Source organism: Furipterus horrens, unplaced genomic scaffold (assembly GCF_987537825.1).
Source record: "Furipterus horrens unplaced genomic scaffold, mFurHor1.1.pri manual_scaffold_2, whole genome shotgun sequence".
Classification (NCBI taxonomy): Eukaryota; Metazoa; Chordata; class Mammalia; order Chiroptera; family Furipteridae; genus Furipterus; species Furipterus horrens.
In genome coordinates this window covers 88,524,292-88,551,565 of record NW_028327172.1, presented here as the reverse complement: position 1 = coordinate 88,551,565, position 27,274 = coordinate 88,524,292, and the positions used below count along the sequence as shown (strand labels likewise).

At 47.6% G+C, this 27,274-nt stretch overlaps 2 protein-coding genes across 2 annotated transcripts in view; one reads left to right on the top strand and one right to left on the bottom strand.

The window, feature by feature from the left end:
- The window catches only part of TMPRSS4 (transmembrane serine protease 4), a 50,255-nt gene extending 26,388 nt beyond the window's left edge, over window positions 1–23,867 (bottom strand). Inside the window, 2 exon segments of the mRNA XM_090267352.1 lie at window positions 23,066–23,474; window positions 23,734–23,867. Coding sequence (XP_090123478.1) covers window positions 23,066–23,474; window positions 23,734–23,867 — 543 coding nt within the window.
- A 140-nt stretch (window positions 23,868–24,007) lies between these two features.
- Window positions 24,008–27,274, top strand: part of LOC150019003 (lysosomal Pro-X carboxypeptidase-like) — a 127,393-nt gene continuing 124,126 nt past the window's right edge. The window contains 2 exon segments of the mRNA XM_090267351.1: window positions 24,008–24,134; window positions 24,346–24,515. Coding sequence (XP_090123477.1) covers window positions 24,008–24,134; window positions 24,346–24,515 — 297 coding nt within the window.

The following is a 27,274-nucleotide window of genomic DNA, read 5'->3' as shown; positions in this document are numbered from 1 at the left end:
AATAGTGGTCATCAGTGGGGAGGTAAGAAAAATTATTGGAAGGGGCATAATGGAGCCTTCTGTAAGTGTTGGAAAACTTCCAATTCTTGTTCTAAGTCTTGGCTACATGGGGGATACATTGAGTGGTATACTTTAGATTTGAATACTTTATTGAATGTATGTTGCACCTAATAAAACAAACAGGCAAAAAACCCGCACAAAACCATCAGAGCACTAAGACATGCACTCAGCACACATTCAGCCACATGGGAACATCTGGGAAGGAGCCACACATGAAGGCTCGAATACAGGGTACATGCACCCCTTTTTGCAAGGCACACGGTAAGGGAGAGGGTGCTGCCAGTGTTTATGCTTTCTGATAACACTTCCCTGGCTCTTGTGCCTTCCAGAAACCTCACTTCTCTTTTTTCCCTTTCCCAACCTGGCACAGGACCTGAAATCCCCAGGTCCACCCAGGGACTCGCCTGCTGTTGTATTGAGGATCTGACTGCGCTTCTGGTGGGTGGAGAAGCCGCAGGACCCTAGACATTTCTGGGGATTTTTCCAGTCCCATTTGAGGGGGTATGTATTCTAACTCATGGGTGGGTGCTCTAGATTAGATATGGGGAGTCCCCGGGTGGTGCTTGCTCCCATGACTGAGCATGGCAGGCACAATCATTGGGAGAAGGAGGTCTTTTCTCTAAAACTCTGTAGTCTGCTGGAGGGACATGCCTGGCTTTGTCCTTTGGTGACACTAGGACATGGGCAGCTGGAGGACGTAGCAGAGACAGCTAGCCTCCCAAGTCTTTAGGGGCTGAGTTGTAATACAGGCTCTGCTTCTTATTAACTGTGAGCCTTTGGGTAAGATAATTAACCTCTCTGAGCTTTAGGTTTACCCTCTGTAAAGTGAGGGAAATGCACTTACTTCTGAGTGCTACTGTGGGATGGACAGTGCCTGGCTCACACACTGAGTACCCACCCTGTACCCTTCCTTCCTGTGCTCCCACAGCATTTGGTACAGGACTTTATTACATCACTCTGCCATTGGGTCCATTTCTTAGTACCTTTGTGCCCTCAGTGTTTTGCACTGTACTTGTACTTGGTAAAGACCTGGTAAATGACTGCTGCATGGAACTGAACTCTGGCCTTGGAACTGTAGTTCATTTCCAGCCATTTTACTCCACTACCACCAGGGCATAGATGGGGGTTGATTTCCAGAATAAAGATGAGAATGAATTGTGCCACTCTGCTTTGCTATGGTTACAGAGTCAGGTGATAATAATACCAACAGTAATCTACACACTATTGACACATAACAGTTTACAAAGTCATTTGCCTAAGTCAAATTTAAGGGTTAATAGAATTGATACCAATAGTCTGATAACCAGTATGTGTAGCACTAAATAATTAAGTACTTTCTAAAAATCTTCTCCCAAGGATATATTTATTGATTTGAGAGAGGGAGACAGAGACAGAAACAGACAGAGGCAGAGAGAAACATCATTGGGTTGCCTCCTATAAGCATCCCAACCGGGATCAAACCCACAATCTTAGGTATGTGACCGGACTGGGGATTGAACCCACAACATTTTGGTAAATGGACGACACTCCAACCAACTAAGCCACCCAGTCAGGACAATATTTAAATATTAAATTAAACAAATATTTGTTGAGTGTCTATGTTGTATCAGGTATTGGTCTAGGAGTTATGGATTCAGACAAATGAGAAATAATTGCAGCAGAATGAGAGAAGTGCCCACATGAGACAGGTGAGGCCCTGCCCTTACCTCAGGTAAGGTAGGGATTGCAGGTGAAGGGGAGTAGCAAGGGGAGGACAGGTCATACACAGATAAACATGAAAAGCTCAGAGACTGATGGATGCTATGCTGAGAGGAAAGCAGATTATAGGACATAGTGGCTGGATGAAGAGTTGGAATGGGAGGTTTAGGGGAGGGGCCAGGATAGTTAGGGAGGGCCTCTGGGTTGGGACTTGAGGACATGAAGTAGCCCAGTAGGCAGCAGCAAGCCTGGTGTTGGGGGAACAGAATAGAGATCCACATGGCTGGATAAGGTGAGGATAAGAGGAGAGAGAAAGAGACAGGTGGGGGAAAGATCCAGCATGTGGACAGATAAAGGCAATAGGCTTTGCCAGTGGATTGGATGCTCTTGGGTTTTTAGTGAGCAGGTAAGAAGTTATTTCCTGAGATGTGGAAGGCTACAGGAGGGGCTGGCTGGAGGGGTGTCATGGACATCCATTTAGTGGCCCTTCCCTTATCAATTCATTCTTTTTCACTGAGTCTTCCTGCATATACAATGCCTACATTAGTTGAAGTATGTAGGGCAAGTCCCCTTTGTTTATTATTAATTCAACAAATATTGACTGTATGCCTCTGATGGATCTGGAATGTGCTAGAAGATGAGACACAGAGGGGGGAAAAATGCTTACAATCTTCATTTTCTGGGGCCTTGAACTGAACTGAAGTGACTTCAGTACTTCTTTGACTAATATGTTTTCAGTTGCTCTCCACTGAATAGTGATTACACAGAAAAATTTCACAACTTTTTGGAAGCAAAGGAGAAAGAGAAAATAATAAACTAAACTAAAACTGCGGGCTAGAATTAGAGGGACTGTGACTATCTTGATAATTACTGAATCCCTGGGATTTCCTACAATGAATGGCACAGAGTGGGTATTTAATAAGTATTTGTTGAATGAAAGAATTAAGGAAAATATCTCAGTTTCAGCAATCAGTCCCAGGCCATCCTGGAAGACATTGTTAAGTCCTAGCTTTTGTTTCAGGTGGTGTGTTTATGGAGGCTTATTACATTGTTAAAACCATCTACCTAGCTGGTGAATCACAAGAGGGTCCTTCAGGAACCAACAGTGAAAAATCAAGGATTATGACCCATTCAGTGCCATGCACCTGTGGGTCAGAGAGAAGATAAAAAAGCAGCTGCCTGGCTACAGTGAGGATTGAAGGAGTCAAACTCCTGTCCTGCCTCTGCTCTGCCTCTCCTGCTGACCAACTTCTTCCTTTCAGTGGCCCACTCTAGCTTTTCTTGAAGCCACTCTGGCAAACATTTCTGACACAGAGATCAGAGATGATGGGTTGCTAAATTTCTGGGAAGGGGAGTTGCTGAAGGTCACAGGTATCAGGGACAATGGGCAGGGAAGTGTGGGTGCATTTATCCCTAGCTTGACTCAGCCCCTGACCACACCTGTGGTGGCCACGCCCAGCACAAACCATGGGAAGGCACTGGCCTTTTCCTTTGTGTTGGGGCTGCTGGCTGGGTCAGGCCTGTCTGCTCTGTTGGTTCAGTCTGTGCAGAGCCCTGACTCATGGATCTAGCCCAACCAGTGTTCGACTTAGAGCGTATCTGGGAATGAAGTTTCTGCTGTCTGGAATACAAGGGAGGAGGAGCAGGAATGCCTGGACCCTCAGAGTCCAGGAGGGCCCCAGCTAGAGGAGGTAGGCATGTGGGAGGATGCCTGGAAAACACCTGCCGATGAACTCAGAGTCATTTTTCCCTGCCTCTCAGTTGCTTAGTTGTGGCAGAAGAACATTATTCCAAGACCCAAATGTGGAGGCGGAACAGTTAATTACTGCACCTGGGTATTGTTATATAGTTCACGGTATATTTCATAAATGCTATCAGCTAATTCTCAGAACAACTCTGAGAAATTATCCCCAATTTACAGGAGAGAAAACAAAAGCTACTATGGCCTCAGAGCAACTAAGTAATGGATTTGCTCCTGGGGCCAGGCTTTTGAACCCAGTGGCCAGTTGTTTTTATTTTCCCACAGTTTCAGGACCCTATTTGGATAAGTGTCAACTAGCTGGTGCTGGGTCTTTTGATTCTTTGCTCTTCTGCAATGAAGTCTAGTTGCACATAAATAGCAAGCCATCAACTTACAGAGATCATGCCAGTTCTTCCCAGACCTTCCTCAGTCTGAAGGCAAGCCCACCTCTGCTAGGTTTCTGGCTCTGTTGAGTCATTCCTGAGCTGGGGTCAGAAGACTGCCTTCCTAGAGTGTATGGAGAAAGCACCTACTGCAGTGCTTGGTCCCAAGGAGGGTCCTTATTGACACCAGCATCCCCGCTTTTCCCTCTTCCATTAGGTTTGCACATTTCTCACCTGCTTCTCCTTCCTTTTGTTAGCATTTACTCTGAGCCTCTGGTGTTCTAGATCCCAGGGAAATTTCTGGCTGGGCTTAGCTCAGCTGCAACTTTCCAGCTCAGAGATGATGAATCCAAACACATGGGGTGGGGTGGGAGGGGAGTTCCTATTATTAAATGGGGTGAGGATTAAGTGTGCCACAAAGAAGCCACAAAGACCCACCCTGGGGAGTGTGATTTCTCATCTCGCCTTGTCTTCTGACCCACTGTGTGGCCTTGGGCATGCCCCTCAACCTCTCCGAACCTCAAGATCCCTTAGGGTAATGGGGAACTCTCTTTCAGGGTTGGAGAAGCAGATAAAAAAGGTTAAAAACCACACAGTGAAATAGGTGTGCTCCACTGGGCTAATAATGAGAGGAAGAAGAGGTGATAGCTCACAGAGGCTAAAGAAACAGAGAGCCTGGCCAGCTGCTTTGTCTGTCATTCTTGCCAAGCAGCCCAAGCAGCCTGTCCCTGGGGCCTTATTTCTCTCTCCCTCTCTGTAATGAGGCTGCTGTACTTCTTTGTTCTGAAAGTAAGCCGGTAGGAGGTAGAGCTGGGATACTGAGGTGTGGGAGAACGAAGAAGAGCAGGGGCACAGAAAGGAACTCTCTGAGCCTGGTTCAGTCTGTGGCAGATTCAGGCCCCCATGGGTGCTAAAGCCCTGTCTTCCCATGGTCTCCCAGGGAACACCGAGAGCCAGGGATGCTGCTGTTGCTACGTGATGAAAGAAGCAAGCCCTCTGTGGCTCTGACTCATGGCAGCTGCGTTGCTGAGGCCACTGACACAGCAGAGGGAAAACCCAGGGGAGGGAGAGGATGGGGAAAGTTCTGGGTGCGCCAGGAGACCCAGAGGCTGCTCCCAGTCAGCTCACAGAGTAGAGCTTGGCCCTGGCCACCTCTGGCTCAGGCGTTCTGGGGGCTGTCCTGAGGGGGCCTCAGACTGCTCTCTGACCCCTGAACCTGCAACCTACCCCCAACTTGAGAGCAGGCAGCTTTGTCCTTTACACCTGCAGCTGGGATAGAGTAATCTGATACCTTTGCCAGGCTGGAGCAATAACCTCTCTCTTGGGTGCCTGGGCCATGACAGGTAAGGTGAGGAGAGGGTATGTGTGGGCTGGGCGATCATGAGTCAAGAGAGGAGGGAGTGAGATTCCTAAGGTGAGCCTGGCTGTGATGTAGCAGCTGTCATCCTAGATTTCAAGTACCTTTTGAACTGTTTCCCTGTCTCTAAACATATCTCCCCATCCCACCTGTGGCATGTGCATGTGGGCATCAAGGCTCTCATGTGCAGGACCTCAGGAAACATCCCACTCACTCTGCCTGGTGTTTGGGTGTCCTACAGCAGCACATTTTCCTTCAAGACTAACCTTGGTCTTGCTGCTACATTAGATGTCATTGGGCCTTGTTCTAAGCCACATAGGTGCTGACCTGTTAGCAATTTGAGCTGAGTACCTTGACCCCCATCCCAGCACATAATGGCTCAGGGTAGGGCCTGGGAAGATAGGAGGTGTCAATTAGCCTGCTATTATCCTGATGTTAGCCTGCTGCTCAGCTGCCTTTATTTATGAACCAGCATTTGTTTTTCAGCATAGCTCTTAACTCCGGATAGGGCCAGAAGGGAGGGAACAAGGTGAGACACAGACGCAGAGCCACTATTCCATCTGTTACCAAGCCCCATGTCAAAACAGCATGGAGCACAGGAGTGAGATACATGCCTGTTGGGTTGAGTCGAAAGACCTGGTTCCTCAATGGAGGGCCCTTGACACCAGGTGGTGCCGGTGTTAGCTGTAGCTCTTATAAATCCTTCTGAGGTCCTTCTCTTGGTCCAGGGAAGGCAACCCATTCTCTTCAGCCTTTCCAACTTTCCAACAATTCTACTTCGCTCAGCTCTTTTCTGTCCCAGGGTGGTAGCTCAATCTACCTTCCCTTCGAAGGAGGGTCTGATGAGAAGGAAGGTGCTCCACCTTTGCATACCCGAGGGCCAATGCCTGGGCAGTGGCTGAAGAGAACATGAAAGAGCCATTGGGAGTCAGGCACTGAGACTGACAGGGACTCTCAGGGGGTTGCATTTAAGAAGGGCTGATGGATCTTAAAGCTTGGAGGGTTCTCTAAACATTGCAATTTACCTAAACTAAGAAGCTGCCATCCATGATGCAGTCTGATATTTATGAAAGAATCCCACACAGTGTAAACAGCCTTTGAAAACTCATATTCCCTTTTACTTGAATTGTCCTTTGAACTTTAAGGGGGAGGGGAGTGGTGGAAGGGAAGAAGGACTTTGGTGTTGTAAAGACTCACTCTACTATTTACCTGCTGAGCGACCTTGGGCAAGTCGCTTCCCACCTCATGGACTCAGTTGCTGCCTTTGGAAGTGGGTACGACAGAACTGACTATGATAACACTGGAGAGTGGGAAAGGTTCCACTGGGTATTGCACCTGCTGGTTACAATGTGCCTTTCAAGCCCACAGGAACCCTATTTGGTCCTCTCATGTTTTTACAGACTTGCTCATGGCCCCTCTCAGCTGGTCTTTAGGGTTAGAGTAGTCTCAGTGGCTCCTGAACCCTGAGTCAGGAGCACTGACCTGAATCCAGTTGTGCCTCTAACAAACCATGTGCTCCTGGGCAAGTTACTTAGTTTTTGAGTCTCAGTTTTCTCATCTGTACAACAGGGAGAATACGATATGCTTCACAGGGTTGTTGGTGATGATTAGCTGAGGTGATGCATATGGGGTGCCTTGCTTGGTGCTTGACAAATAGAGGGGTTTAGCATGTGAAAAGCAGTCCCCTGGGCTGCAGTTGCCCTGGAGGCTTGGGGAGTGAAACTGCACACAGCACTGGAGGGGGGTGTGCCGGCCTGTCTGTGCAAGGGCAGGACTGAGCACTATCACTCTTCTGGCTGCTCCCAGGGCACAAACCTCTGGCAGCTGGTTTGATGGCTGCAGCAGAGTTGCCATCTCATCAAGGTCTGTAGTAATTCCAGGTCTCTCCTGTGAACTGAATGCTGATCCTCCAAATAGTGCTTCAGTGGTGTTTCAGCGACTTCCCTGCATCTATCACTTTGCAATTGCATAACCCAAAGCTCCTTTACACTTTCTTGCCACTTGCATATTCTGTGAGCGCTTAGTAAAGGCTTCCTTACGGGGCTGCCATCTGTCAGGGGGGAATATCTTGCAGTGGATGGAGCACAAGCCTCAGGCAAACCACTGGGAGCCTCAATTTCATGGGATAGAAAAAAAATTTGGTAAGTCTTCCTCTTAATGAGATCAGTGTGCTCATTGAGAGCATATAGCACATTGCCTGGTACATACATAGTAAGAATACAATAAATGTTAGTAATAATAATAAAAATTAAAAAACAATACTTTATTCATTCAACCAGACACTGTTCCAGGGACTGAATATATAGCAGTGAACAAAAGCAGCAAAGTCTTTGTGCCCATGGAGCATATATTCTATTATTTGGTTAATAATAAATAACAATATAGAACCTAGCAAGTGCTTGGCATAGTAGACACTCAAGAAATCATTAACTATTAATGGGATAGAGCCTAATAGAGGGCCTAGCATGTATGTAAAAGGAGCTGAACAAATGGTAGCTATTTTCACAATTTCACTAGGGCCCAGAGGCCTGATTTCAGGAGGGGAATCAATGGGCTAGAGTGCACTGGGGGAGAGTGACCCAGGCATTTAAGGGACCTGAAATGATGTTTTATGCCTTTTATTCGCCCCTTTATGAACAAGGTGTGGAGGATGCAGTCCAGAGAAGTAAAGACTTATATTAGCACAGATGTACTATAGTTCTTTAACGTGAGAAAGGCCACCCTGACCAGTTGGTTGGGAATCATCCTGCAAAGTGAAAGATTGCAGGTTCGATCCCTGGTTGGGGCACATACCTGGGTTGCAGGTTTGGTCCCCAACTCTGTGCGTATGAGAGGCAACTGATTGATGTTTCTCCCTCACATTGATGTTTCTAGTTCTCTCTCCCTCCCCCACTCTCTAAAAATAAATAAAATCTTTGAAAAAAAATAAGGGCCATCTCAAGAAAGAGGCAAAGATGATAGGGGGGATTAATGGGAGAAGTCATGGAGAGACTGCTTTCTCTTGGCACAGGGAAGATTATTTTAAGCAACAGAAGGCTGGATGGTGTAAGAAATTTCCACTGACAGAGGCAAGGCTGCATAAGGGTTCCACAGCACCGGGGTGGGAGGAGGGGCACAGATTGCTGCAAAGGGAGGGAGGCGGGACACGAGTGGGTGGGGATCATATGAAATACTGCAACTCTGGTTTTTTCTCTGTTTTCCACATGTTGGTTCTATATTAGATGTCTGTGAGGCAAAGGACTCTGAAGCTGAGACAGATTTTAGGAAACAACTTACCTAGAAGAGCTCAGAGGTCCTTTCCTAGGGCTTGTGATTCTGAAGGGCTTGCTTTAGCCTGGAACTTCTGCTGAATCCTCCCACAGACAAGACTAGTTTTAGGCCTGATTTACTTACAATGTTCCGTGTTTAAATTAATTTCTATCCTTAATGATCTCATGGTAACTTGATTTCTTTTTTCTAAGCAGCACTGGGTGTGAAACTTTATCTCTGTCTTCCTAACAGTCTATGTTAATTATGGTTTTCTTTGTCGAAGAGGTTTTCTTTTCTTTCTCTTCTTTTTCTTTTTCATATCTCCTTAGTGACCTTTAGTAGATTAGTGAGGGATGCAGTGTCCTCGGGGAACATTGTCTTTCCTCTGCTTGGCTGTGCCAGGGATGCAGTCGTAACTCAATGAACATTTTATTATAGAACCCATCAGCTTCTTGGTAGGAAGCGAGGACCCCCGGCTCTGCAGTTTCTAGTTCTATTTCAAGATCAAGTTCTAGTTTTGGTTTAGGTCTCATAGCTACACATCTTGAAGAAGGAGGACAGAATGGAAAAGCAGGGCACCTGATATTGAAGTCCGAGAGCTCAGCTCTGGTTCTTCTTGGCCGAGTGATGCTTTTCAAGTCTCTTAAGCTCTTGGAGCCTCCATTTACTCATCTGTGGGGTGAAGATCATGGTGTCTCAAAAAAGTGATGTAAGACTGGGTGATTCCTGAGGTGAACGTGCTTCCCAAGCCTCAAACGCGGCACTTGCTGCACTGCGATGGAGATGAGTTGCTGCGGTTGTTACTATTCTCTTTAAGATCACTAGTGACTTTACTCACTAAGATAGGTTCTCCCGACAGCCCGGTAGGACCCTCCTCTCTGGGATGGGAGATGAGAGCATTTGTGAATTCCCCAGTGTGAGGGTGGGAATGGGATAAAGGTAAGGTGGGGTGTGTTAGAATGTACTGAGACTTGGAGGACCTGAGCTACCACCTGTGCTGAAACAAAGAGGGTATGTGTCACCGGCCTCGCATCCAATCACGAGTTTCCCTATTAACAGAGGCAACTAAGGCATAGCCACTGGCGTTCTGCTGGAACTAGTTACACCCCCATTGCCTCTTGCCCTCTCCCTTAATCATTTCCCAGGAAGAAAGACCATAAGTCTCCTGACAGCCATCCCAATCAGGGGACATTGTTCTTTCACAAACACCTGTACCCTGGAACTCCTGAGCCAACCAGCAGGGTGACCCATCCATGCCCTTAAAAATCTCTCTACCCTTCCCCTGAGGCTGCAGTCTGTTCAGACTCAGTCCACCTGCTTGAACATCCCTCAATAAAAGCTTTGAACTGGTCCACCCGACTCCTCCCTTCTTCCAGGCACAAGCCTAACAGGGTGACCTCAGCTACATTGCCCCCTTTTTCTTGACATCTGTGGATGAATGAGCTTCCACTGGTGTGGGGGAAAGCAGTTTACCCTACCTGTGTTCCACCTATGGATTATACAGAACTGAGGGCTTCATTTTTGTGTATTTTTCTTTGAATCTCCCACAGTGTCTTGTCAGCACATGGCACATACTATATGCTCAGGGAACACATGCTGAATGCATGAATGCATATTATAAAAGAAGAAATTGAGATTTCAGGAAATGCCTAAAGCATCTGTGTGCTCAGCCATACCAGCAGGCAGAGCCCAGTCCTACGTATGTGTAGGACATTTCTTGACAAAAGACAGTACTTCCACCCTTGGATAGACTTTCATCCTGGACAGGTGCCATCTCTGGTTGCATGTGGATCATGCTAGGAAGCTGGAAGCTGCTCGGGGAAGGAACGGAAGGAGAAAGGGGCTGAGGAATTGACTCTTGTTTACAAATTTCTCTGCTGAAATCATGGTAGACCTTGCAGGCTGTGAGGTGGAGTTAAGCACAGCTCAGGTGGTTTGCCACATTGACTCTGCTCACACGCCCTCTCTCTTCCTTGTCACTGGGGTTTCTGGGTAGGCTCAGGCCGGTTCCTCCCTCACCCCAGTCCTGCCTGGGGCGAAAATACCTAGGTAAGCCCTGTGGTAGAATCTGGCATTTTTTCCAATCGGCCTTGGCTGATCTTGTTTTCAGTGCCAGATAAATGAGACAGCTTATTATAGGTGTTCAGTCTTGGTCACCTCTTTGCCATTCATTCACAAATATATACCAGTTGCCTACTGAGCGCCAGTCCTTGCTACATTTGGGGCTAAAAAGTGGAAAAGCCTGGGGGCGGTGCTCCTACCTTTACTTATGCTGTTCCCTCTTCCTGAAATGGCCCTTCTCCCCACACTCCCAGCTCCTATGCAGCCCTCAGCCTTCTCTGACCTCCAGCAAGGCCACAGGCCCTGGTAGAACTCTCACAGTGCCCTGTGTTTCATCATTTGCCAGTTAAACATGAGTTTATGTGATTGTTTGATAACCACCTATCTCCTCTCCCCATGCCCACCCCCTCTAGGCCTTGAGAGCTCCCGAGAGCTCCTGAGATCAGGACCCATATATGTTTTCTCTCACCAGCAAGGCTGGCACTGGTACCAAGGAGTCACGCTGCTCATTTTGTGGAATAAATGAACAGAGCTCTATGCCTGCTACCCTGTCCGGTGCAGGGAGGGTGGCCTGGGCCAAGTTCAGGAGGTGGTCCGAATATGAGACCCTCTCAGCTGCTGGGGCCCTTCTCTGGCCCAGCCCCACTGAGCCCCAGGGCATGGTGGGGACAAACCCTGAGCCTCAGTTCGATGTAGGGGCCTGCATGACTACTCCATAGACTCAGACCTCATCTATCGCCCTTTCTGATCCCTGGGCCTGTTGCTCTCTAGCCACAGCACCGTCTCCCTTATCCCCACTGCCAATTTTTCTTGCTGTTCACCTACAATTCCCTCTGCCTGGAGAGAGCCTGCTCATCTTTCAATGTCCAGAAAAAGTACTTACTTCTCTTCTGGGACAACTTCTCAACCACCTGAGAATTTACTCTCTTTTCTGCCCCAGGGGTACCTTGTTTCACCTATGGTATTGTGAGAAATGCTCACAATAGAACACCAGAACACAGGACTTCAGCAGCAAAGCCAGGCGTTTATTCATGAATCTGCAGAGTCGGGCACACCACTAACCAGGGGCATGCACGCCCGAAGAGTAGACAAAGTAAATTGGTTTTATACTAACGTGATTAGCTCCCCCTCACCTCTCCTTCTCCCCCCGTTTCTCCATTACTAGTTGATATGGATTCACAATCTAATGTGATTAACTACTTAACTAAGGGTGTGATTAACTAAGGGTAATCTAGTTATAGGTCTATCTCCAACTTATTTGCAGAGTTATCTAGCTACATCTTCCCATTTCTCTGTTTTTGGTGACAACAATCTTCCTCTTTTGATCCCAGAGATATATGTGAGGTGCTGGGGCATGTCATTTCCTCACCCCTTTTCCATGATTCATATGTTAATTATCTCCTTCTGGTTTGAGAGTCACTGGATTCTTTGTCCCTTACAGTATTGGACTTGTCACATTCTCTTAGCATCCTTTTCTTAAGGAGTTGTTCTACCTCTGGATTCTGAGCACCCCCAGGGCAGAACCTACGCACTGCCCCCTTTTGTCCCCAACCCCCTCCAGCCATCTGGAGGTAGTCGATAGCAGGAACTGGTTAAATGGTGGTTGGAAGGATGGTGTTACTTTGGGAGTCATAGCAGCATCAAGCACCTCTGCCATCCCCTTCCCCAGGTAGTGAGGGGTCCTGGAGAACAGGCAGGGCCTAGCCTTTCTTGGCTTATCGTGCCCTCTTGGGTTTTTTTACTGCCCAGCTTTGGTCTGCTGCCTAAGAGCCCAAGACGACACCACCAGGCCTGAGTGGACTCCTGGACTCTGCCTCCATCTGGGCTGGCCCTGGACCACACTCCCAGACCCCTGCTGCCAGTAGGCTGGCTGCTGACCTGCTGCATTCCTTAGTCCCTGCCAAGCTCAGCAAACCCCTTGGTCTGTACCAGATGGCAAGATAGGAGGAGAGGGTAGGGAGGACCTGCTTCTTCCATAGCAGCCAGAGGGTTGGAACTGACCTCGTGTTACAGAAACAGGGGTGTCCAAAAACAAACCCCAGAGTTTGTGGCTGGGGGATGGGGAAAAGGAAGCAGCTTTTAAGATGCCTTTGCATGCCTGGGGCTAGTTGCTAGTGTCTTTGTTATGCAAAATGGCTTTGATACTTCCAAGGCCCAAGAAAATGGGAGGAGTCTTGAACTGTAAGATGGTACAGAAGGAGCCTACAGAGCCTGAGTAGGGTTCTGTGAATGGTCAGAACTTGTTGCAACACCCACTGTTCAGAGGACACAGTCAGGGATATATAAGCAGCTGTGGACATTTTAACTGGGTCTCACACTCTCTCTGGCTCTCTCAGTCTTGCGCTCTTTCTCGGTCTTGTGCTCTTCCTCTCTCTTGCCTGCTCTAGCTCTTGCTCTCGCTCGCTCTCTCTCTCACACACCCTCCATGCGACTTGATGAAGGGGCCTTCTCTGTGTGGATTAAAGAAGCTGAGTTCTCCATGCGGTTTTGAGAGGGCTCTCCAGGCCGCTTTAAGAGGCTCTTGCCAGGCTGCTTTGAGAAGGTGAGGAGATCCATGCGGTTTGCAGGAAGAAGGCAGTTTACAAAGAGGCTGAGAATCCAGGCGGCCCTGCATTAAAAGCTGGAGGGCACCACAGCACAGAAAGGACCTCCGCAATCAGATGTGAGTGATTGGCAGCTACTGGTAAAGCTGAACTGTGCCTAGGACGTAGGGAAACGGTGTTTCTGACTTTCCTAAGACTGGCCAGGTTTGGTAGGGGGAGGCAGAACTATGTGTTTGTGGATATTTTAAAGAACATAAGACTCAACAGCAGAAATCTGCAAATAATCTAGATCTATTTAACTATTAAATAAACAGTTCTTTTGCTTTTCACTAAACTCTAGTACTGAGAGTTGTAATTCTGGCGGCGGGCAATCGGGCCCCAAACTAAACGGCCTGTGGGTTCTGTTTCAATCGGAGCAGCCCAGGGGTTCTATTATACTCAGGCATTGAACACTCTACACTGGTGGCTCCTGGTGTGTGCCGATCAAGACCAAGATGGTTGGTCACAGGGTCCGGGCTTCTCCCCTCCCAGACTCAGCTTCAGCCTAGGTGACAAGATGTAAGAGAACTCCTGGGCTGCTTGAGAGACCTCTGTAAGTCACCTCTTTTCTCCTTGGACAGGACACTTCCCCTTCCCTTCCTGTCCCTTCCCTCCCTTCTCATTTTTATGTGGGTTATTGGGCAACAGTGCATCTGGGCCAATAATTGGAGAGGGAAGATTCCCTGGGTGCCCCCTCAGACCCACCATTTATTATCTCTCCCCTTTGTGTCCTCAGCTGTCCAGGATTTATTCTTTTTGCCTCAAGATAGTGAAGCAGCTCAAGTATTCAAAGGAGGAGGAGAGAGGACAGGGCCAAAAAAGAGACCAAAGAGAAGATATCCACAGACACCCTAGATTGCTTTGAGACAGCTCTGCACTGTTTTCTTTAAAAAGAAAAGGAGCCAGTTTCTCCAGGAAAGTGTCAAAAGGCCCCTGTGGCATCAAAAACAGCCCCTTGCTCTTGGAAAAGTACCAGCCTCCAGCCAACAGAGCAGGAGACACTGGGTAAGAGAGCTGGCAGGATGTAGGTGGGGAGGGGGTGGGGGTGGGGATTAGTCAGAAAGGATAGTCCTGGCCTCTGTGTTTCAGGGGCATTGCCACTGGTGTAAAAGTTGTCAGTGGGGAGGGAGAGAGCAGGGCATGTGGATACTGAAACAGGTAAGGAGATAAGAGTGTGGGAGCAATGCAGGTGTGACCTCTTTATAACCTGGAGGGGATTATAAAATTCTCAGCTGATGACTTCTCAGGCTGCCTGAAAGCTCCTTATGGGGAGACTGTCCCCACAGAGGGCCCCACACTCACTATTCTGGCTCTGAGATCTTGATTTCTAGATGGCCTGGAGCTGAGGTCAGCAACCCAAATAAGGAGGAGGGCTTCCCTGGATGAGGCCCTGGCTGGTCAGCAGGTCAGAGACCCACCCCTCCCCCAGCCACATTGGCCAGAGGAGGCCTAAGTGCAGAGCAGACCTTGGTCCCTTGTGTCCAGCATCCCTTTCCCCTTAGGGATCTGGCCACCTCCCCCTGCAATATTACAGAAGTGATTTGGGGACTGTGGTACAGGTAAATTAAAACAACCCTCCAGTTGAAGTTGCCAAACTGGAATGATTATGTGTCTTGTAACCTGACACCCATCTTAGGGGCTGGAGCAACACCTGGAGTCATTCATAGGTCCATTGCCTCAGAACAAGTGACACACCTAGATGTCGAAAAAGCCTTCCTAGCCTGAATGACTTCCACTCAGTGGGGTGGTGGCTGACGGCTCTCCTTCCTAGTTGCATGACTTCTCACTTGTGTGGGTGCTTTGGTTTGGGGTTGTGATAAGTTAGAGGAGTTTGGGGGTTGAGATGACAAAATTTACTGCCCAGTGGAACTGGATTGTTCCCATCCTTTAAGATGAGATAAAGCTGGGCTCCAGGTGTGAAGCTGTCCTGTGCTGGGCTTACACACAGTGTACCAGCCACCCAAGAGCTTCTTGCCCTTGCCTCACCAGTTCTTTAACATTCTGAACATCACCATTGGTGCTGTGGCTCAGTACCAGGTCTCCCCTCCTTGCAGGGTCACTTCTGATTCACAACCTGCTATATCCTGAAGCCTAAGCTGCCCCTGACCAGGGTATGTGAAGGCAAGACCTTGGAGCCACAGAACCATGGAGCTGGAGGAGACTTGGGCAGCTGTCTTCTCCTGCTCCTTCTGTGGGGAGGAAACCAAATTCTAGAGAAGCAAAGCCAAGTATCAAGATCATATAGTAAATTAGTGACAGATTCTGAACAAATCCAGATCTTCCTCCATTTCTCAACCTTGAGCATCCCTGGAGATTAGCCCAGGTTAGACTTGAGTATTGGCCCTTTCATTGAAAATGTGCTTCTACATGCCATCTCTTTGATTCTTACCACAATCCTATAAGGAATATTTTGTTCCCATTTGACAGTTGAGAAAATCATAGCTCACGACTCATAAAGTGACTGGCCCCCAAATCACACCAATTTTTTGGGCAGACTTGAGGCTTGCGCCTAGTTCCCCTACAACTATCAGCCGTGTGAAGAGACTGAATATAACACAATTGTCTGAAAGCACCCCTACATGGTCTGGGCTGATATTGCCCATGCAGGACCCTGCTGACATCTGAGCAGAAGAAATACCAGGTAGATTTAACTGGCTGTTGGCCAGATCTCAGCTGCTCAGTATAGTGTGTGTGGCTTTGGATTTGTCTATGAGCAGCAGAGATCTGAGGTTGGTCCAGAGGATCTCTTGAACCAAGGTGGCCCCAACACTTCTCCACTCTAGGGTGGTAGCCTTTAGAATAGGAAGTTTTGGGCAGAGTCAAGAGCCTGTTGTTACAGAACCCCTGGGCTGGTCCAACTGAAAACAAACCCACGGGCTCTTTAGTTAGGGGCCCGATTGCCCGCCACCAGAATTATAACTCTCAACACCAGAGTTTAGTGAAAAGAAAAAGAATTTTTTATTTAGCAGTTATATAGATTTAGTTATTTGCGGATTTCTGTTAAGTCTTATGTTCTTTAAAACACCCATAAACACATATCCTTGCCTCCCCCCTACCAAACTAGGCTAGTTTTAGAAAAGTTAGAGAAACCGTTTCCCTACTTTCCAAACACAGTTCAGCTTTACCAGTAGCTGCTAATTATTCAATTCTGTTTGAGGAGACCTCGTCTGTGTTATGGGGTCCACCAGCTTTTAATCCAGAACCTCATGGATTCTCAGCCTCCTTATAAACTGTATAGTTAGTCCTTTTGTAATCCGCACAGTCAGTCTGTTCCTTTTCAAAGCAGCAAGGTATGTCCCTTCCTTAAAACTGCATCGCCAGTCCCAGTTAAATCCGCACAGTCAGCCTGGCTAAAATGTCTGCTGCTTATTTTTAAATCCCTGACTACATCTTCTGACGCAATGGGTGTGGTAACCAGTTCTGACCATTCACAGAACCTCACGCAGGCTCTGTGTGCTTTTTCCATACCGTCCCCTGGTCCAAGACCCCTCCCATTTATCTGAGGCTTTGGATGCATTAAAGCCATTTTGCATAAAAAAGACACTAGCCACCAGCCTCAGGCATGTGGAGGCATTCTGAAAGCTGTTTCCTTCTCCCCATCCCCCAGCCGCAAACGCTGGGTTTTTTTGGAACACCCCTGTTTCTGTAACACTGTGATCTCACAACAGGTGATTTGAGGCTGCAAAGACCCAGGCAGGCATCTCCCTTTTAAGGAGGACCCAGCAGTGGGGCAGCGAAAAGCTAGTGGGTCATGCTGGAACAGGCTTTCCTTAGCCTTGGTTCCTCTACATGCCAGGCTAAACATCCAGCCCGATTTGCATCTACTGGCTGGGCACTCAGTGATGAACCAGGAAAGAGGTAGCTGCCTGGGCAAAAACACTCATGGGCATGGTTGGTTGGAGGATGATTACTCAGCCCTCCTGGCTCCAGCTCTAGCCCAGATCCCAGGTGGGTCTGGGAGCCTGAGGAGAGGCCTGGGTAGGAGGTTGACAGGGCTACTGTAATGCTGAAGGAGGAGGCTGCAAAGTCTACGGGTAGAGGCACACAGGCTTGGACAGAGCAGAGGGTACCCTCCTCCCAGGGACCAGGTGGGAGCAGATGGCTGAACCCCCCACTTCATCCAGAGGCAGCTGCAGCTCCTCCCCCAGCCCCTTCCTGTCCTGCCCTGAATGCTCTTTCTCTTTCCCACCCATCTCTTTAGATTTCTCTTGTTTTATTCTCCTACCTCTCTTTCCTTTGGCTCCCCTTTTATTGCTTCCTCTCTTTCTCCAATCAATTCTTCTCTTCCTCCTCCTATTGCTCTTGTTTCCAGCACAGGCGTCCAGATCAGAGGCAGCTTTGCCATGTCGCTAACAAAACCCAAGCCACAGAGCCCCTCCCTTGCATGGCCCGCCAAGGATAGGAAGGCCCCTGTGATATGTTCACAAATGTTTTTGCAAAATTTGCAGCATATTTTGGGTTTTACTTTCTTCTTAAAAAGGGCCTCTCAAAATGTAAAGCCTCAGGCTTTACAAAACCTGGCTGTCCCATGGTCAGGAGCATGGGCTGTGGTAGCCCGGAGTCCTGTGTCTTAATCCCAACCACCGATTGTTTGTGTGACTATGGGTATTTTATTTAATCCTTCTGAGTCACACATTCCTCATCTGTAAAATGGGGATAGTAGCACTGATCTCATCAAATTGTTATGAAGGATTAAATTTGATAATCTCTGTGAAGTGTCTGACACCTAAAAGAGACTTCATAAATGGAGCTGTGAGCCCTATTCATGTCACAAAATGGTATTTATGGAGCTCCTGCTAGAGCCAGCTATTGTGCCCGGCATCAGGGATTAGGAAATAAAAGACACAGGCCTTGAACACATACCACGTAGTCTGCTGGAGGGGATATGACTCATTCATAAATCTACTTTAGAAAGATGTTCTAGGAGAGGTGAAAAGAAAACTTTGGGGGTTCAGAGACCCTTTTTCATCTCCAATGCCCTCTATTCCCCTTCTTTTCTTTCTTCCTTTTCCTTTTCTTCCTTTTCCCCTGAGGACATTTTTTAAAAAATATTTTTTTAAATTTATTTTTAGAGAGAGGGGAAGGAAGGGGAGAAAGAGAGAGAGAGAAACATCAATGTGTGGTTGCCTCTTGGCAGGCCCCCAGCAGTAACCTTGCTACAGAGTGAAAGGGGGTTCTTTCACTTGGCACCCTGGTGTAAAACCCAACAACTAGTGTTGAGGAAAACAGGTCTTTATTTACAATATTCCAACCTGGGGACGGCAGTGAGCACTTCAGCTCAGAGCCCTGTTCTCCCACGGGACCCAGGACTTCCCTTGCTCCTCAAAAACTAGAAGCCAAAAACATGCCCAGAGTTCCCCATCCCTTATCTGTCAGCTGTCTCCTTCAGGATCTGGGGTACGATGTCATCAGCCTCCATATAACAGTCCAGGAAAACATGTGCCATGATGCACTGGATCATGCATGGTTCTCCCTTTCAAAGCAGCATGGAGTTCTCCTTTCCTTTCAAAGCCGCATGGCGATCTCCTTTCCTCTTCTCAAAACCACATGGAGTTCTCCTCACCAAAAATGTCTGCCACCTATTTTTAAATCCCTTACTGAGTCCTGTGATGCAGTGGGTGTTATACCCAGTTCTGACCATTCACAGAACCTTGCACAGGCTCTGTATGCTCTCTTTGCACCATTCCATGGTCAAAACCCCTCCCATCTTCTTGGGGCCTTGGAAGAACCAAAGTCGTTTGCATAATTAAGACACTAACTACTAGCCATAGTCATGCAAGGGTATCTTAAAAGCAGTTCCCTTTTCTCCATCCCCCAATCTGCAGGCTCCGGGGATTTTTGGAGACCCCCACTCTGTAACACCCTGAGGACATTTTTACATAAATATGTAATTTAAGGGCACTCTGCTTCTCAAAACCGCATGGTGTTCTCCTAGCCAAAATGTCTGCCGCCTATTTTTAAATCCTTGACTGCGTCCTGTGATGCAGTGGGCATGGTAACCAGTTCTGACCATTTACAAAACCTTGCACAGGCTCTGTGTGCTCTTTCTGCACCATTCCATGGTCAAAACCCCTCCCATCTTCTTTCGGTCTTGGAAGAACCAAAGCCATTTGCATAACTGAGAAACCAAGCTACTAGCCCCTGTAGTAATGCAAAGGCATCTTAAAAGCTGTTCCCCCTTTCCATTCCCCAACCCACAGGCTCTGGGGATTCTTGAAGACCCCCACTCTGTAGCAGTTACAGAGAGAGAGGGGGTTCTTTTATAGGTTCTTTCTCAGGCTTTTGTTTCTTTATTTTTTTGCTTTTAGACAGAAGGGGAGGGAGAAAGAGAGGGAGAAAGATGTCAATGTGTGGTTGTCTCTTGCATGTCCCCAATCAGGGACCTGGACAACAGCCCCGGTATATGCCCCGACTGGGAATCAAACCATCAACCCTTTGGTTCACAGGCTGGTGCTCAATCTACTGAGCCACACCAGCCAGAGCCCTCAGTCTTTTGTTTCTTAACAATCAGCTTAAAATAAACATGCCACGCGCAAAATTTTATCCCTCTTCATTCATACCTTTGAAACTTTAAATAAAAGTTAAACTAGTAGATTGTTGCATATTTCACTGACAAAATCACTCAGTCCTGAGAATAACTTAGTTTAGTTAAGTTGTTAAATCTTTATTTCAGGAAACAGTGATGTTGATGTACTCCCAAAATATATCTCCTATTAAATGTCTGATTACTTACTTGCTTATGTGGGGATAAAACAAACTTCCTTCTAGCCTCAAGGTTCTATTGCCTAATCTAATACTCATAAATATGGGAAAGATAAGCAACAGAAAATAACCAAATTTAAGTCATACATATATGTATGCGAATCTCATACACGAGAGTCAGAGACTCCATATGCAGGAAAGGATCAGCGACAGAAAGGAAACATGGGTATATAATACATTCTGAGCTATGGATGATGTACAGTGCCTTTAAAGTGTCCATGTAAAATGTAACAGCAGATGCTTAAGTGAAAAGGAGCTGTCCCCAAGATGGACACTAGATGATAGCCAAAAAAGCATTTCCTGGGGGCTTTAACTCAGGTGTTACTCCAAAGATGAACACTAGATGGCAGTGTGCACCTGTGTTGAAAGCAGTTCCACTGTGACAGTATGTGGTCCACTACCCTCAGCTCTGGGTTCTCTCACTGTTGGAAAAAGTATTACAGAGAGAGTATAAAGTCCTGTAACATGAGCTCTGGGTCCTTACCAAAGAGTAAGGTGTAGTGTCATATCAGCTCTTGGTCTTGTGAGTGTGGACAGGGGTCTCTCTCTGAGACAATAGGGGTTCCTGTCAAATCAGCTCTTGGTCCTGCTGAGTTTGGTAAAAGTCCCACCTGAGAGAATCAGAAGTCTTGACACATGAGATTTGGATTCTGTTACTATTGGGAGAAGTCCCATCGAGAGAATAGTGGGTCCTACCACTGTGGGATATAAGACATAATGAGCTTGGGATGATGTAAGTAAGATGCCTTGGGGGATTCTTGGGTCCTTGCAAAATGGTAAAGAGCAGATGCTTGGTAAATAGGTGCTATTCCAAAGAAGTACACTAGATGGAAGCAGAGAAGAGCATTTTCTGGCAGTGTGATTTTGAGTGTAGGGAGGTCTTCCACTAGAGTATACAGGTCCTGTCACATCAGCTCTGGGTTGTCGGAGTGCTGGGAGGAGTCCCACCTGAGAGGGTTGGCGATCTTAGTTCCCTCATGAAAGAGTTGAGGATCCTTACACATCAGTTCTGTGTTTATCTAATGTGGAATGTGGACTCACCTGAGAGAATATGGGGTCCTTTGAAATCATCTCTGGATCCTGTGAGCATGGGGAGGAGTCCAACCTGAAAGAGCAGGGGGTTCTGTGACATTAGCCCTGAGTCCTGTGAGTGTGGAGAGGGTCATATGTGAGAGTGGAGTGTCCAATTACTACAGCTCTTGGTCCTGTGAGTGTTGCAAGGGGTCTTGCCCTGAAATAGTAGGGTGTCTTGTCACAGCTGACGTGAAAATAGGTCCTTTCCTGAAAGAGTTGGGAGGTGTGTCACATAAGCTCTGGGAGAGTAGTGGGTCCAATAACTTCACAGATGATGATTTACAACTATTTTCAAAGATGATCAGAGCAAAGAAATTATGTACATAAAAAAGTTTTATAAAATAAACACCTAAACTATGGGATACAAATAGGAATTAAGGTGTTATCTACTGTTCTCCTTCAAGGGCACATATTTTATCTAATTTTTCTACAGGCAGCCATAACAAGTCCCTGAGAAATGATTTACTAACCTTATATGAAAATTCCAGAAAGGGAAGAGTGAGGCAGGTAGGAGATAGAAAATTACATAAACAAAAAATGGAGAGACAAAATTTCTTTTGTCTGGAGAAATATTGGTGAAAAATATTTTTGAAACATTACCCAGGAAATTCTTAGTACAACACACAGTTTGTCCACTGCATTTGTGACAGGTAAAGTACTCTTCTAGGGATGTGGAAGGGACAGGATAAGACAGAAAAAAACAGGCTCTTGTGTTTAATAAACATATATTCTACTGGCTAAAGCAATGTATAACTGCCAACGAAGTAACACAAAGGCCAAGCTCCAGACTTCCACATCTCAACTGTTTGCCTGAGAGCAAACTGTACATGCACGGGTCACAAAAATCTCACGGTTTGATAAGTAAAAACCTGAACTCTTACTTTTCTCTCAAACCTCTTTACTTGTAACTTTCTCCATTTCAGTGAATGGCACTACTTTCCATCAGTAACTCAGGCCAGATACCTAGAAGTGATCCTTCATTCGGCTGTTTTCCTCAAGTCCAGATACACTGGTCCTTTCTTGGGTGTTTGAACATGAAGATGCCTCAGGGCTTTTGCACAGCCCCTTCACTGTGGAATGTTCTTCTCCATCATTCTCATCTCTTAGGCATCAATTTAAGTGTGAACTTCTCAGAAAAGCCTTCCCAGACCAACCTCATTCAAATAGGTTCCCCTGTCATTCCTCTTAAGTCCACCAGCAAAGGTTTAAGTTCCATTCGAAGAGGAACCTCTCTTGTTAACCATTGTAATCGCAGTACCTAGCAGTTTTTGGCACAGAGGAGGGAAGCACTTAAAAATTATCTGCAGACTGAATAATTAACTGGAGGTGAGGGAGGATGGTGCATTTGAGGAACTCAAAAAGACATTCTGTATGGCCGGAACTTAAGGCTAAAGCGATGGAAAGCAAAGTCGGAGAGGAAGGCGAAGGCCAGAAAACGGGGGCCTGTAAACACGGTAAGAAGCTTAGACTTAAATCTGAGGGAAAACAGCAGTGACGGAAAGGTTTTAAATCGAGTGCGCTGATCAGATTTCAGCTTTATCAGCCAGTCTTTGTGGAGACTTGGCTTGGAAGGTACGGTGACAAGACTGAAAGGAGAACAGCGGGGAGGCTGTTGTCATAGCGATGCAGCAGTCACGGTGACTGGCTAGCTGTGCGCGATAAGGAAGGAATCTAGAAACCCTTCATGTTTCCGGTTTGAGCACACTGCTCAGTTATTCACTTTTCCCTCTGGGCCATCAAAGCAGTTTGGAAAAGGCTCCTTTTCAGCGCGTATTACTGTCGCATAGCAGCCAGCTGAGAATTTACGTCTGAGCGCCTCAGAAGCTCTTCCTTTCTGCATTTCCAGTGCAGCTCGATAGCACAGTAAACGCTCGGTCAGCGCTGGCTGAGTGATGACAGCTGCACTGTCTACAGTTGAAACGCCGGTCTTTTTCACTCAACCCTCTCACGACCGCTCTTTCATAGAAAGGCTAACTTCCTGAAAAACAAAACCAAGCCAAACCAAGGATGTTCTGAGTCTCATCCATAATGACCTTAGGTCTTCGTTAGCAGTCTCCTGCCCTCGCCCTCCCGAGAACCTGTTCCCAGGGCCGCTCACCGGAGGCGGAGGCCGGGGGCCCTGCCAGTCCCACGCTCGGCGATGCAGGCACGGAGGACTCAGCCGCGAGCCCAGCGCCCCGCGACCGAATCCCCCGCGCCCCTTCCGTGGAGACACCGCTTCGGGGGGTGTCACCTGGGTATCCCGCGAGCACTTGCGAACAGCCGTTTCCGTTGAACTGGTCGGAGCGGCAGGCTCGGCGGGGGTTTTGCGGATGGTGGGGCAGTGGTACCGTCCGTGAGGTCGGCTTTGGAGCTGCGGGCGGCCGGCTGGGCGCGGGGATTCCCGGGCCGGGGCCGGGGCGCTGTTCCCACTGAAGTTCGCGGGGCGGGGCGGGGCGTGATGGGAAGGAGGTTGGAAGCTGGGTGAGGGCGGCTGGCGGAGCCGTTGAGACGGAAGGGGGGCTCTGCTAGAGGAGACGGGGAAGCCAAGGGGGTGGCCTCAGGGGGAGGGAAGGGAGAAGAGACGAGCTTGCGGCGGGGAAAACAGACGTGGCGTGACCTCGGGGGTGTTCGGCGGCTGCGTGGGCCTCCACTAAGGACAGGCTGTGTGGGCAAGACGGAGGTTTGGGTTGACCCTCGGACAGAGCAGCACTGAGCTGGTCAGACTCCGTAACAGGTGCAGTCAGGTCGCCGGACGGAGCGGCCGAGAAGCTGGGCCCCACTTACCCGTCCGCGTGGCCCAGCGCCAGCCCAGCGCCTGTCCGAGCCTGCGTTTCCTGCCCTGTGACGGGGAACAACAGTCGTACACATGCGCGAGGTTTCTGTGATGGCTGAGTCAGAGGAGACGACGGGTGTGTCATTACGCCCAGCGACAGAGTGACTTGTATTGAACGGCCACGAAGTTGTCACGGTAGCTATTATTACTGCTGTTATATGGGACTTGCGGAGGGCAAGGGCGTGTGCAGTGGGGGTAAGACTGACAGGGCAGGGTTTGGAGGTGATGATAGAGGCGAATATAGGGGTCACCAGGCGGAAAGCGGTGACACAGAGAAGGATGGGACTCGGCCGTCAGGCAGTGTGGGGCCCGAGGGTCATGAGGGCGGATTTGGAGTGTGACCGAACTGAGGGTGGGTTCTGAGTGGGGACAGCATTAGAGGGAAATGAAGTGCGGGGCGCCCTCTGGGTGGGGGGTGGGGCGTGTGGCTCGGATGGCCTGGGTTTAGGGAGTTGCTGAGGGGCCAGGTGACTTTGGGTCTCCTGCGGGCGGAGCTGCGGGCGGGGCGCGGCTCTGGCTGCCGGTCTACCTGCCTCTCACCCGCAGGGCAGCGCCAGCCTGAGCCGTGGGGCGCCCGGTCCTCCGACTTCTGCGCCTGGCTTCCCTGACGCCCGTGGTTCCCATCCCCCTATCGCCAGCCCTCAGGGCTCTCGGCAACCCGCACTCGTCAACCAGCCCCACATCCCGCTCCGATGTCGTCATGAAGGACTCGATTCGCTACTTTCAGCAGAAGGTAAGGCTGGGTGGGGGTTGGGAGAAAAAGATTGGTTCCGCCCAACCGACAGGACCCCAGGCACCGGAGCCCACCCGGGATTTCAGACCCCCCTAGGACTTGTCTGATCTTCAGGTCACATCTTCCAGAGGGTGGCCCCAAGACCCGTGGGTTCTGTTTACAATCTCTCCTTCCATTACCAATAATTTACTGTCAGTCCTGGCTCCACACTTTTCTGTAACCAACCACAACAATCACTTCAAGTTGTTCTGTTCTCAGAGGATGCTCTAATTCAAATTCCCTTGGCCTTCCCCCAAACCCAACTTATTTAATGCCAGCCCTGGCCCCTACTCTGCCATAATAGTCATTCTTTGTCCCACAGCTGCCCTTAAATACAAGTTTCCAATATTATTAGATGATATCTAATATTCAACCTACAATGCCATCTTGTCAGCTCATGCTCAGCTCAAAGTTGATTTTGTAGTTTTTTTATTAAGTTTTAAACCTTCCCTATTCTTCATAAGACTGAACGCATATGTAACCCCTGCCGGTAAAGGGACTTGAAGCATGTCAACTCAAGCTTTGGGAGTGATGTGGGGGTGAGGGTTTAGCATCTCTATGGTTCTGAAGCTTGAGTTTAGAAATGTAAGGTAGGCTTGATGACTGTGCTTGGCTGAAGCGTGAGGTATTATTCTCTGACAAGCCTGGATGAAAATGCACATTCTCTGGTAAATGACAAGATCCCTTACAGCTCTGTATTTCTGGGTGCCTGTGTAAAGATAGGCAAAGATTTGGGAAAGGTTGAGGTTAGAAAGATTGCTAGAATCTGAAGGTTGGCTTTTGGAGTCAGATAGACTAGGATTCCACTGCTAGCTCTGTGACTTTGGACGAATTACAGGTACCTCCCATTCTGGGCCCAGTTTCTTGATCTCCTGGGGATTTGGTAATGGTTAAATGAGAGCAGATGACATGTCCCTAGCAGAGTATCTGTCCTCCAGTAGGCACTTATTAAATTCATGGTTACCTATGTAAGCTTTGAATAGGAATTTGGGATAGAGGGATGGCATGGACTTATAGAATAATTTATAAGAAATTTAACTATCTAGGTCTATGCTGTGTTGGTTTGGGTCTATCCCAGGCATGTTTGTTCACAGTTTAGGCTAGGGCTTACCAATTAATTTGATGTTTCCCCAGATACACAAGACAGAGTGAATAGGTTGTAAGAACTTTCGCTTTAGATTTGGTTTTAAATTAGCCAATATGGATGCAGAGTTGTAGAGGCCTCAGTGATGAAAATGGCAAGAATAGCCAAAGACAATTGATAAGGTGTATTTGAGAAAAATAAGGAACATCCAGAATAATGTTTGACCAAATATTTGGACACCGTGGCCCAGCCAAGTTGACGTGTAAAGTTAGCCATCGCATCTGCCAATGTTGTTGTGTGGGTTAAGTGTGGTAGCACATGAAAGCACATGCACAGTGCCTGGAACATGGTACAAACTTAAGGAACTTAATAGAGTAAGTGCTGGTTCCTTCCCCATTCTGTCTTTTTTTAAAAAATTGTTTGTTTGTTTGTTTGTTTGTTTTTAGAGAGAGGGGAAAGGAGAAAGAGAGGGAGAGAAACATCACTGTGTGGTTGCCTCTCACTTGCGCCCCAACTGGGGACTTGACGTGCAACCTAGTCATGTGCCCTGCCTGGGAATCGACCCATTCTGTCTTAAAAGAACACTTTTCATAGTATTATACGTTTCAGATTGATCCAGATGCATGACAGTTGTGGAAATGCTTCTTCTAGAAACCTAGTGGTCAGTCATCTATACTCAACTATTCCAATTTAACTACCAGCCAGCATTTATGTTAGAACTCTTCATGTTGCCCCAGCTTGACCTTATGGCCACTGACTGCTGCAGGCCTCTCAACAGCTCCTTCCTCATCTGCTATGAGGCAGTGTCAGTGGGCTAAGCTATTTCTATTTATCTACATCTCTTACAGTTCTACTTTCAATTCCTCTTTAAGGTTCCCCTTTCCCGCTCTTGTCACAGTGGCTAGTAAAATGTATCTATGTCTGGCGCCTTGGAAGACCCTATTGCTCTTTCTCTTCCTCTTATTTTTTCCCATCTCCTCTTGTAATTGGCTTGTCTATTGATGGCCTTCTCCTTGTACATGGAGTATACTGTCATAGATATATGAGTTCTGAACTGGTTTCTGTTTTTGCTCACAGAATCATCATCAGAAGGAGTCTTAAAAATTGTGTAGTCAAAAAAAAAAAAAAAAAAAAAAAAAAATTGTGTAGTCTACCCCTTAGAAATGATGAATTGGCCTTGATCTAAGTTATGGAGGGTCATGAGTTTGATAGAGCTTGATTGAATACCATATAGGTTTGAGAACGAATTCTATTTTTACCACTACCTGAGTTTGTTTCTTTCCTTCCTTCCTTCCTTCCTTTTTTCCTTTTCTTCCTTCCTTCCCTCACCTGAGGATATGTTGTTTATTGATTTTAGAGAGAGTGGAGGGGGCAGGAGAGAGAGAGACAAGAGAGAGACATTGATTTGAGAAACAAACATCGATTGGTTGTCTTCCATATATACACCCTGACTGGGGATCGAGTCCACAACCTTTTGGTGTACAGGGATGACACTCTAAATCAACTAAGCTACCTGGCAAGGGCTACCTGAGTAACTTCAGACAAATTACTCTGAGCTTCCATTTTTATAATCAGCAAAATGGAGATAATTATACTACCCATTCTACCCATTTGTTGTGAAATGAGCTGGTATGTG